Consider the following 12,335-nt stretch of genomic DNA (forward strand, 5'->3'; position numbering starts at 1 on the left):
ATTTATAATCTCAAACTAAATCCTTTACTCGCCTCCCAAACTTGGGTGTCTTGCTTCTGGTTTTCTGGACCTGGAAACGGCATTATTATGGGCCACAAAAAATGCATATGTTGCTGTAATTCAAATCATAAAGCAAGAGACTACAATATTTGCCTGAAAGTATCCACCAAGACTTGGTGACACAGCTCCTTTAATTTCTGGATGAATCCAGTTCTCAAGATACTTCTCCTTGGTGACAGATCAGTTACCTACTCCTCTCCAAAGAGGCCTCCTAAAAGAATCTGTAATCCACCTTTATGGTCTCTCATGCTATGGACAGTAGGAAGCAGGATATTGCTCACAAGCCTTCCTCAGAAGAGTACTTATCTTCTTCTGTCCCACCAAAATTGTATCTTTATTAGCGACGAGTCATCTAAAACTTAGAAAGCTTCACATTTGAAGACACCTTTTAGTTCAGTGACATACATAGGATTTCACAACCTTCCAACAAGCTAACTTCCTCCATCACCCTTATTTTGACTACAGCTGTTTCAATGTCACTTCTGTTGCATATCTAGCCCAGCAAGTTTACATCTAAGCTTCCCCTCCTGTTAAGAATAAAGGCTTTTGCATTATGTCTGGTGTTTGCAGATGCCAGCTATCGATCAAGTATTGATTCGCTTCATGCTCATTTAACAGCAGTCCGCAATCTAGATTTTGCATTCACACATGGTTCAATTCAACAAAATGACTGGAAAGAAATGTACAGCATATTGAAGTGTAGAGCCTGAGTTACCGACCCTCGCCACCTGCACGTTTCCAAGCCTATACAGCCTTTTGTCTGAGGCTTGATAGTGATAGATAGTACTAGAGCATAGATGAAGGGCATTTTTAAATAAACCAAACGCTGAAAACAAAATGGGTCCTATATCATCTCACAGGTGAGTAAATAGTTACTAATCCTGTACATTTTAGCCAGGCATCATTCAGAAAACTAAATAAAAAAATAAGCATTGGCATAGCCAATAGGTCTCGCCTTTGAGACCTTTTAATTGTTTAGTTATCCAGCACAATATCCTTGGTGCAACAACATCAAGTGTTGCATGGCTAAACACGTACAAGGTCCCAAAGGCGAGACCTATTGCCTATGCCAATGTTTGTTGGTATGGTCAATGGTTCACTAAAAGCTAAAGGCTGTCTGGTAGGCGAGACTTTAAAAAAAATTGGAAGGGCACCCTTGCTCAGTTTACTAGAAGCGCACATTTCAAACATGAGAAAGGGCTGGTTTGTTAGAATGTAGAAATATGATTTGCAAAGAATATAGTGTTGCAATTATGGTAGGCTCAGCCCCCCGAAAATTGAACAGGAGAGAGAAATGTGGTTGTGGGCACAAAGGCAGGGAGACCAAGAGAGACACACAGGTAGAAAGGTGGACAGGCAGAAGTACAGATTTCCACGCAGTTGATCAGGCTTCACATTCTAAAAATCACAATCCATTTATTTTTTTTAAAATTGTTTTTATTTGTATTTTTAAAACCGTATGAACATTTCAAGCATGTCACATAAGAGCACCCACTATCCCCTGCCCCGCCCCCACCCACCACCCTCCTTCCCAACAGTTTCACAGGGCAAAGCGTATCCAATAAAAACAATATTATACCCCCCAGCAGTGTGTCACACGTCTATCACAATCCGTTTTTAATCTCAAATTCCATTAGACGACATACAGTGTAAAAATGGAAGTGAAAAACAAGTTTACATTTTGTGTTTTTATAAATGAAGAGCAGACTACAACTTTCAGAAACTCGAATTGGATGTCGGTGTAAGAATAGAACTATCTGCCTTGATTCAGGTACATAGAGCTTTAAAAAATAAAAATTAAATCCATGATAGAAGCGCAACCTTCCTTGGAGCAGCAACCTTTATTACCAGCAGCACAGGAGCGTCCGACATTAAGAGCAAACGCGGTTGCACTCGTCAGTACAAAGATCAGATGGTGGACGATGCTTCAACAATAAATAAGCTTGCAGAAAGGAGGCAAATGACGTACATTGTGAGGCAACGACAAGAAGTAAAGCCATGATGATGCTCACTGCCTACCTGAATGTCATTTGCTTAGAGAAGGGATGGGAGGTGGGGTGAAAGAAAGTGATGGAATGCAAATAGACTATAGGAGCAGCAATCAAAACTAATGCAACTGCATAATATATCACGTTGTGTCAAAGAAAATAAGAATTTTGAAATTAAGGATTTGGTTTACAGGTGTCGTGAGTGCTGCCATAAGCAGTTAGTCCCTTTCAATGACAGCCGCACAGAACCTAGACAGTGTTTCCTGATGCTGCACTGGCGAAAGACGGCTCACAACACTTGGCGGGCTGCCTGCTGGCAGAACAGAGTTGGCATGTTGCAGGGGACGCACGTTGGGTTAAATGATGGAGCTAGTGCTAGTGCATTGTAGAAAGAACAGCCGCTTTGTATGAATACATAAATGTTTAACGACAACAGAGCTACAACAGTACTTAATTTAGTCAGTAGAGGGTAAATAGAAAACGGAAACACCCTCTGCCAAATCTTTGCAAACTTTCGATAATGCAAAGTAGGACTATGCACTAGGAAGTCAAAGATGGCCGCCCGATTTTCATTGGCTGCCAAATGGAATCCCTGGGTTGGTGAAATGCCAATATTTGGTAGTAGTATGGAGCGGAGCTATTTGACAATGGCTGAACCGATTTGCTGACGGAGGTGGGCGAGCTAACAAGTCAACCAGGAGAGTTGTACCTTTTCAGAGCCTGTGCAAGTATTTTGTGGTAACTGTCATAACTGCCGAATCTAAAGACTTTGAACTGGGGAACAAATCTCTGCGTCGGCTCAACAATATCCTGTGGCCCGGGAGAGGTGCGTGCGTGCGCGCAGTTTTCATTTTTCTTTATGTTTATTGAGCATTTACAAATAATGAAAGCAACAATTACATCACTAGATCAAGTAGAAAGTACAGTAAGTACGTGTGATACAGCAACGTTGCTTGATGTTATAGAAAGGATGCGATTTTCTTTTTGTAACATTACTAACAGTAACATAGGTGTTCGTCAGAGTGACCAGTAATGAAAACAATTCTAGCAGCATAGATTCGCGGAAACAAAAATACAATATTGCGCTATGCCGGGTCTGGAATCGCAATCAGCGCCGTAGAACAATGATATCAGCCTGAGTGAAAAGTGTAACTCAATGTGCATAACAACCACTGGAGCCTAAGCTTTCTGTACCAGGACTCCCAATCACCACGGCAGCTCCATAAACTGCAATACTGACCGGCAAACCCACTAGAGCACTGGTAGAAGCACAACAACCGGCTAGGTGTGTGCAGCCGGGCTCCCAGGAGCAGTCTCGGCTGGGGACGGTCTGCCACGTGACCATCGCAGGAAGGGTTCCCAAATGTCTCTCGGGCGTGCATTTGATGGCATCAGTTCCCAATAAGAGCCCAGCTGTGCATGCCCATATGTCACATCAGATAGCCAGTCGCTGAACTTCGGTTTGGTTTTCCGCCCCCAGGTGATAGCCAACCGCCTCTTGGCGTATAGTAACAGTAGTGCATGGAGCTTCCGACTCGCAGGCGCAGTGTCCGCAACCCAGCCAATGATCCCCAGTAACGGCGAGGGGGCATCAGCCCTGTCAAGGATTTGATTAACAGCATCAAATATTTCGAGCCAGTACTCAGATAGTGCCGGGCAGTGCCAAGCCACGTGTAAAAAGGAGGCCCCCTCCGCCCCACATTTCCAGCATCCGTCATCGTCTCTAAGGCCCATGCGGTGAAGAGCGATCGGGGTGCGGTAGAATCTGTGTAGGAACTTGAAGTGCACAAGTCTAAGTTTATAGTTTGGGGATAGTGCCAGCAGCTGTCCACAGCAGAAGGTCCACTGCTCATCGGTCAGAGGCACATCTAGCTTGTCACTCCATAATTGCTGCGACCTGGGCACCACCAATGGGGACTGTTCCTGCATGGAATTGTACAGCCTGGACACAAGTTTTTTGCGGGATGCTTTAGCTAGTATGTTTTGTAGTGCCAGTAACTGCAGTGGCTCCTCAGGGAAGCAATCTCCAAGTTCCCTGCATGCAGCTTTAAGCTTGTGGTATGTGAACCTGTCAGCAAAAGACACCGGGTGTTCTGCTGTCTCTGTGGGCAACTCCAGGAATGTACCCTCCGGGTATATGTCTGCGAATGTGCGCAAGGTAGTGCCAGCAATGGAGATATCGCCGCTGTTTGCCTCTAAGCAGGGAAACATGGGATTTTGTTTGAGGGGTATCGCGGGCGCATACATCAGGGGAACAGAAGACCGCTTTAATAGTTCTCTCCAGGACCAGCGGAGCATGTCCGCTGTGTTGATATCCTGCGATGGTCGCGGTGATTTGTGATATAGAGCCACATTGAGCGGAAGCGGAGAGACCATATCGATCTCCACTGCCACGTGCGGTTGGTAAGGCGTGGGGTAGGCCCAAAAATGTAGGTATTGGGCCTGTGCGCATAGTGGGTATAAGTGCATGTCTGGTGCACCCAAACCTCCTTGACGCAGCGGGAGTGTCAGCAGTGCCCATGATACTCTGGCCTGCCCCCCTGCCCAAGCAAGTGCCAACAGGTTGGAGCGTAAGCGCGCAAAGAAGTGCTGTGTCAGTGGAATAGGCACATTGGCGAATAAGTAGAGGAACTTGGGCAGTACAATCATTTTTGCTAGCGCAATTCTACCTGCTAAGGAGAGGGGAAGCTTGGACCAAATCGCCACTTTGCCTTCAAGCCAGGTGACCGCTCTGCCGAAGTTGAGGTTCCAGATCTCTTGTATTCTCCTGCTTATCCAAATCCCCAAGTATTTCACTTCATCTGCCTCCCATCGGAGGGGATAGTCTGAGTGTACCTCTGTGGTGCTATCAGTGAGTGGAAATACAACAGACTTAGACCAGTTTATGGAGACGCCAGATAGACCCCCAAATTTTACAAACTCCCGCAATAACGGGTTACGGTTCTCAGTGGGGTTTTTTACATACAAGGTCACATCGTCCGCATACAGGGAGATGAGTAGGCTACGGGAGCTGAATGCGATACCCCTTGCTGTGTGGTGTTGTAATCCTAGCAGCAAGTGGCTCCATAGCGATGGTGAATAGGAGGGGGGACAATGGGCAGCCCTGTCTGGTCCCTCTTGAGATTGGAAATGGGTCAGAGATCAAGCCGCTTAATCTTATTCTGGCTCTAGGGGCAGTATAGTGTAGGCGAATTAAGTTTATGAATAGTGGACTGAACCCCATGCGTGTCAGTATGGTAAAAAGGAACGACCACTCAAGGGAATCAAAGGCTTTTGTTGCATCTAGGAATACCACAGCAGCCTGCGTGTCCGGGTGGAGGTAGTGCAGTGCAGATAAAACCGTACGTAAATTATGTGTGGTGGAGCGGCCCGGTATGAACCCCGACTGATCCGGCAGAGCCACATATGGGAGCAAAGGCTGTAAGCAATCAGCTATAATCTTAGCGTAGATCTTGACATCCACATTAATGAGGGACAGAGGGCGATAAGAGTCCATGCATTTATCATCTTTGTCAGGTTTAAGCAGTGTGACAATGAGGGCCTCCCTCATCGAGTCTGGCAGTATCCCTACTTCTTGCGCTTCAACAAACACAGCGTGTAGGCGAGGAGCTAGCTCCTCCGCATACGTCTTGTAAAAGGCTGCCGTTAGTCCATCCGGACCCGGCGCTTTGTTTAGTGGCAGCGCTTTGATGGTGGTTGCGATCTCCTGTACCGTTACAGGGCGGTCCATGTATTGCCTGTGCGCGTTGTTAAACCACACAAGCGCTATGGATTCTAAAAAGGCTTCAAGGGTCTCATCTGATGAACTGTGTGTGGATTCGTACAGTGTGGCATAGTAAGAGGCAAAGGACTGTAATATCTCCCGCTGATCTGTCAGTGTCTTCCCTGTGTGATCAACCACAGTGTGTATTCGTGTGGGAGTGGGAGTGGTTTTAATCATCTTGGCTAGTGTGTGGCTTGGTCTGTCTCCTTCGCCATATCTGCGGGCTTCAGCTTGCTTTCCTAAACATTTTAGTTCGCGCTGTGCCTCTTCAGCAAAACTTAGCAGCTTGGCCTTAATCTGCACTGCTAGCGCAGGTGTCGGGGTCTCACAAAATGACCGATCAAGGACCTGTAGTTCACCCTCTATCACTGCCAGTGTGGTCCTGATAGACTTTAGGACTCCGGCCCTACGTGCGATACACTGTCCCCGCATAACCACTTTAAACATGTCCCAGAGGACAGCGTCAGTCTTGACCGTGCCAGTGTTGGTAGCAAAGTAGTCAACAATGTCTTACCTGATCTCTTCAGTGAAAGCGGCATCTTGGAATGCATCTGGTGGAAGACGCCAAGAGAAGGCACTACTCTGGATGCCTGGAATGTCTAGTTCCAGTAAACAGGGGGCATGGTCCGACAGAGACCTGGCCAGTATATCCACTCGTGTGGTCCAAGTGGCTACATCCGCAGAGACTAACCAAAAATCTAATCTTGACCAGGCAGCATGGTGAGCGGATATACATGTACCCACTCTTGTGTCAGCGTTGCGAGCCCTCCACACATCGACCAGGGAGCCCTCGCATATTACATCCGTTAGTGCCTTGTTTGCCAGGCGTGCCTGTGGGTGCATTTGCTTGGATGCGCCCCTTCTATCAAGTGTGTCTTCAAGCACTACATTAAAGTCTCCACCCCATATGATAGAGGAACAGCCAGTAACATCAATCTTAGCCCAAACTTCTCTGAAGAATTCCGGGTCGTCTACATTCGGACCATATATGGCAACCAACACCACCACTTTGCCCATCAAAACCCCGTGCAGAATGACATAGCGCCCCGCCTCATCAACCAGTGCAGATTCTTCCCTCCAATCCACTCCACGGCGCATAAGAATGGCCACACCTCTGGCATAATTGGAATAAATGGCCGAGTACACAGAACCCCATCGCGAATGCTTAAGCCTAGGAGAGCAGGAGGAGTTGATATGTGTTTCTTGTAGGAAACAGATATCTATGTTGTGTCTGATTAGGTAGCTGTGCATGAGTCTGGATTTTCTGTGGTCACCTAGGCCCCTTATGTTCCATGTTAAGAGTCTGGTCACCCCCATTGACCGTAACAATCAAGCACATGTCCTCCCACCACACGACCCAGGGCGCGCAATCTAGTTTGCAATAGAACATGCCGATCACAATACATCTGACGATACACCAAAAAATTCCCAGCCCAACACCTCTCCCTACCCACACCAACCCCCCAAATAGGTTGTGTCAGAACCCCCCCTAATGCGCCAAGGACACCCAAACAAAAGGCGCAAAAACAGTGAAACAGTAGTATCATGGGAGACACCCCTTGGAGGCGTGGCATCTCGAGCGTACACCCCTGTTCTCACAGGGTGGCTGCATTAGTTCGGCTATTTCTATAATGAACAGAATAGGAGAAAAGTCTAACGCAACTGCACAGCCAGACACAATCGGCAACCTACGGTACCGACATAGGAGCATAGTGGTACTTGCAGAGGACAAAGCATGAAATCACCAAAATCAGGCCCAGTATGGCCAGCAGTCAGTTTCCATGCGGGCCAAAGATTCAATCATTATCGCTCAGTTGGCTCGCGGTGTCAGCCCCAGTGTCTGCCTCCCTCCTTGAACTGGGTTTGCATATGTGTTTTGCAAATTTCAGGGCGGACCTCGCGTCCAGAAAGTGGTGAGTTGTGCCGTCATGCACAACCCGAAGCTTGGCTGGGTACATGAGTGAGTATGGGATCTGTGCCTGGAGCAATAGTTTCTTAGCAGGCAGAAACTCCTTGCGCGCAGCCTGCACCAGAGGCGTGAAGTCAGGAAAGAAGGAGATAGTGTTCCCTTTGTGTGATATTTTCCCCTTCTCTCTAGCCAATCGCAGTATGAGGTCTCTGTCCTGGTAGTTTAGCAGCTTGGCCAATATCGGTCTTGGCGGGGTACCCAGGTGCGGCTTCTTCCCCAGTGCTCTCTGGGCGCGCTCCTCAGTAAAGACAGAGGATAGATTGGGATCGAAAAGTTCATGTAATAAGTCGGACACGAAGAACTCCATTTTCCCCATCGCCGTCGTTTCTGGAATGCCCGTGATGCGGACATTGCATCTTCGAGAGCACGCTTCAAGGTCGTCGGCTTTGGCGCAGACCACATCTATCCTCTTTTCCAGGCTGCTGATATGGGCCTTGGTTCCCTGTTGGAATTCGCAGCACTCCGTGTGCCTGTTCTCCAGACTGTCGATGCGCATTTCATGTGTGGCCACCTGAGATCTCACATTGTCCAGTTGAGCCGTCATGGAGTCGAGTTTTGCATCGATACTCTTCAGGCTGGACCTCACCTCCAGAAGTAGTGCAGTCACATCTATGTCTTGAGATGTCGGTGGATGGCCCCCCTGCCGCACCTGTGTCCTGCTCGGCCTGCTTGAACGTCTTCTTTTGCTCAAACTTGAGCCTCGGTTGGCGCGGGTCGCCTTTCCCCATGATCAACAGTCTATCGTCTGATGCGCTATGAGATAGGATGGGTCAGGGTTCCCCGTCACACACGGGCTTATTTTATTTGCGTTGTCAATTAAGGGAGCACAAAACGCGGGGACAACAAGATTGGCAGGTCCCGGCACAAGTCTCCAGGTTTCGACAAGTGTGGTTGTCCCCGTAGCTTCTGCAGCGGCAGGGCAAGTGCCTCTAGCGGTCCCAAGCACGCCACTCCGCAGGTAGCGAACAGATGACCTAAAAGTCGGGGAATGCCAGGCCCCACAAGCGTGCACAGCCCCAGTGGCAGGCGGAACTCCCCCAGCACAGAGCAGCGTGTCTCTCAGCAGCCTTTTGGGTCCAGTATCGCTATAATCCATGAGCGCCGCCGTCTCCACGGTAAGCACAACCTGTTAGGCCAGTATAATAATGGGATCTCGGCCAGCTCAGCTAGGGCTCCAGTGTGTCGTGTGCCAGCGGCTTTATAGGTGCGCCGATATTAGCGCCGAGGGCCCTGCGCCAACAATGTCCGTCCCGCACCAGCGTCTAATTACAAAGTTTGGTCCCAAACCAAGATGGCGGCCGCCCACGTTGTCAGTCAGCTAGGATAAGGCCGTTCAATTCCCCGGAGGTGCGGCGGGGATACACAGTGTTATAGTCGTATGTGGTGGACCCACGTTATTTCGGAGCCTTACCCCACCACAGATGCTGCGATCTCCAGAATCTCGCCCGCTGCGGAGTTTCCCAGCGGTCCGGGCCCACGGCGCCTCACCCTCGAGTGGCGCACAGCTCCCGCACAGACCACCCGAGCCGTCGCATTCCTCAGCGCGTCCGCACCGGTGAAAATGGCGGAGCCCGTATAAGGGTGTTACGGGTGCTCTAAGGCTCTGATTTTTCGGTCGATGGTGCTTCAGGTTGTCCGTCACCGCTGCGCTCTGGCCAGTCGTGCGTGTGACTCGAAATAGCAGGATTAATGCAGGATCTTTATTACAGCCGGCGGAGCTCGCTTGTTAGGCGGCCTTCTCGCTGCTCATCCGGCCACGCCCCCCAGTCTTCATTTTTCAAGCACAAGTGTTTGTTTGAAAATTAGCAGAGCCATGGCTAAAGGACCTCCTTAGTAGCGCATGTCCGCTGCGCAGGCGAGACCTAAACAATTATTGTTTTTAAAGTAGAATTTTTTTTTTCTTTGGTCTAGATAACTATTACATATGGATTTTATGGAGGAGACAACACTGAGGTAACAGATGTTGCAAGAGTCCATAGAGTCCAAAAAATGTTGGTGTGGCCAGAAACTATCTGGACTCAGAGTCACAGAAAGATAGAACCGAGGGTGGGGATAAAGATAATGGCAAGTAGCAGCTCATGTTTGTGCCTAAGTGGTTAGACAGTATGTCAGTTGTCAAAATTAGTCTCTTATTAATTCCCTCTTCCACTCCAAAAACACTGATCTCAGATTTCACTAGCTGATGATTTATCATTTTGTGTTGCATTTCAGTTCAAATAGGGTAGTATTTTATTTTTTTATTTATAGAGCAAATGGCTGCCCCAGCATCACTGCTTCCCAGCGCTAAAGCTAGCAGAGGCATAGTAACTGGAGAATACTATGTGTATACCTTTTAACTTGTCAGTCTCCGAGTAGCAGTTGTATGCCTTCCATGGGTTCAACCCTCCTGCAATATGTATATTGATCTTCCTGAAGATGTTGCACACCCACAATGAGGTGCCTGGTTATCTTCAAGGTTTACTGTTGTATATATATTTTTTTAAGCGAAGAACAACCGTTTTATTGGTGCATAAGGGCTATAGAACTGAAGTAACACAGCAGAGCACAAGTAAATTATTTAAAAAAGATTGAAACCCTGGCACATGCAATTGCAGACAGATTAAGTGGGGTTGGGGCAGTGTTGTTGCTACATCTACGGGCCCTTCACTGGAAACCCATATTCTGCAGACTACTTCAATCAAATTGTTTACTGATTTTACTCCGCTATGCGTAACATCCAGATTAACGCTTTCTTATTTGTATGCTTGTTGAGTGTTTGTGCAAAGATGACACCTATATGGTAAATTCTTTATTTTAATAGTTGCTTTAATGTAGATTAGCATATGTCCAGTCTGTGTTGAAATGGTCTTTAAGCCTGTCGGCTCCCCAGTGCTGTCGCTATTAACCTCTTTATGCCTTGATCAACTTTTCATTGTCAACTTCAGACAAAATCTTTTCTTAGTCAGTATGCTGTGAATTTATCTGAAAGTCAAAGTATGTTTATTAATATCTTTCACAAAATAGAGAATAAATAATCTGACAGGCAAATATAATTCTTATGACACCCCTAAAACCAGATTTTTAATGAACTGGTATGTTAAGACGTTCTTTTTTAAGAAACCGGTATGACATTAAATAATCCCAAATTGGCTCTTCCATTTTTTTCAAGCAGTGCTCTGCTTGCCTGCACCTTTACCGTAGTGATACCTGTGGAAGGTCTTTGCACATTGAGACTGTGGGATTTTGTATTCTAGGTTCGCGAGACGGCTCAATGGGCTTGTGGGAAGTGACAGAAGATGTGCTCGATAAAAGTGACTCAAGGTGCAGCATTTCCAGAGTCCCAGTCTATGCTCACATTTCACACACTGCCCTGAAGGATATTCCTAAGGAGAACACTAATCCTGACAACTGCAAGGTCCGAGCACTGGCTTTCAATGACCGCAACAAGGTCAGTGAATTATTGTGTGGGGGTCTATTCCTTCCGATAGAAAGCTGTCACCAGGTGTTTGAATGAACGTGACCATTTCTTTCTAGCGGTGGGTGGGAACTGGGTTTTATACCGATATTTGTTTTTACTATTTTGTTTTAATTTAAAAGGCAGTACATGATTTTCTATTGGTTTGGGTAATAGGCTAAAAATACAGAATAAATGTTCTGCAAAACGAATGCAACCCCCAGAGAGTTTCAGTAGGCTGTAGAAATAACAAAACCTGTGAGTTTTCTTCTATTATGTATGTTCTTTGGTATTCTGCAGAATAGGCATGAGGCCTACATTATTAACGTTTAGGAATATTACAGCGGACTTGGAAGCTGTATCCACACTTGTGAATCTCTGTTGCCCTTAAGATACTCTCACAAGGCCAGGACACTAGCTTTATGAGCCTTCCTGTTCCATTAATATTTACTTGTGTGAAGGGACTTCAGCACAATCTTCAACTTCATAGACATTCTACTGCAAATTGCATAATTTCCAAACTTTCCTAGGCAGTAAATCAGGTGGGAGTTAATTGTGTGATTCTCTTAAGGTCTGCAGTATGTGTGTCACCAGTGTATCAATCGTCCCACTTGGACCTTTTTCTGAAGGTAGGTCTATGCTCTGTGACTGTTTTTTTTCTGCATGTGTTGCCTTCAAACCTTTTCTAAAAAACATATAGTTTTTTGTTTTTTTAATTCCAATTTTAGAACAATGCTACAAACATTACAAACAAACCAGTTGATAATCGGTACATGGTCATCTTTATATCTGCCTACCATGTCAATTACAAATGTCATTCCATGCTTGCTCGATCCTCTGCTCAAAACATGAAGGAAATTAGATACATCCTACTTAAAAAAAAAAAAACCTCTGCCAAGACCCAAGGGGCAGTTTAAAGAGATATCCACGACATCACCCTCCAGGTTATGCATAGGGAGTTAGTCACGGTGGCAGAAAAACCACATCCAATCGGTACATAGTTATCGTTCTATCTGCCTACTATGTCAATTACAAATGTTATTCCATGCTTGCTCGATCCTCTGCTCAATACATGAAGGAAATTAGATACATCCTACTTTAAAAACCCCTCTGCCAAGACCA

General features: G+C 46.6%; 1 protein-coding gene across 1 annotated transcript in view; it reads left to right on the forward strand.

Annotated features, from left to right (window-relative positions):
- The window catches only part of DCAF12 (DDB1 and CUL4 associated factor 12), a 306,661-nt gene that overhangs the window by 156,096 nt on the left and 138,230 nt on the right, over positions 1 to 12,335 (forward strand). The window contains exon 5 of the mRNA XM_078674716.1: positions 11,014 to 11,207. Coding sequence (XP_078530842.1) covers positions 11,014 to 11,207 — 194 coding nt within the window. The remainder of the gene's footprint in view (positions 1 to 11,013; positions 11,208 to 12,335) is intronic.

Source organism: Lissotriton helveticus, chromosome 2_1, assembly GCF_964261635.1.
Source record: "Lissotriton helveticus chromosome 2_1, aLisHel1.1, whole genome shotgun sequence".
In the NCBI taxonomy this organism is placed as follows: Eukaryota; Metazoa; Chordata; class Amphibia; order Caudata; family Salamandridae; genus Lissotriton; species Lissotriton helveticus.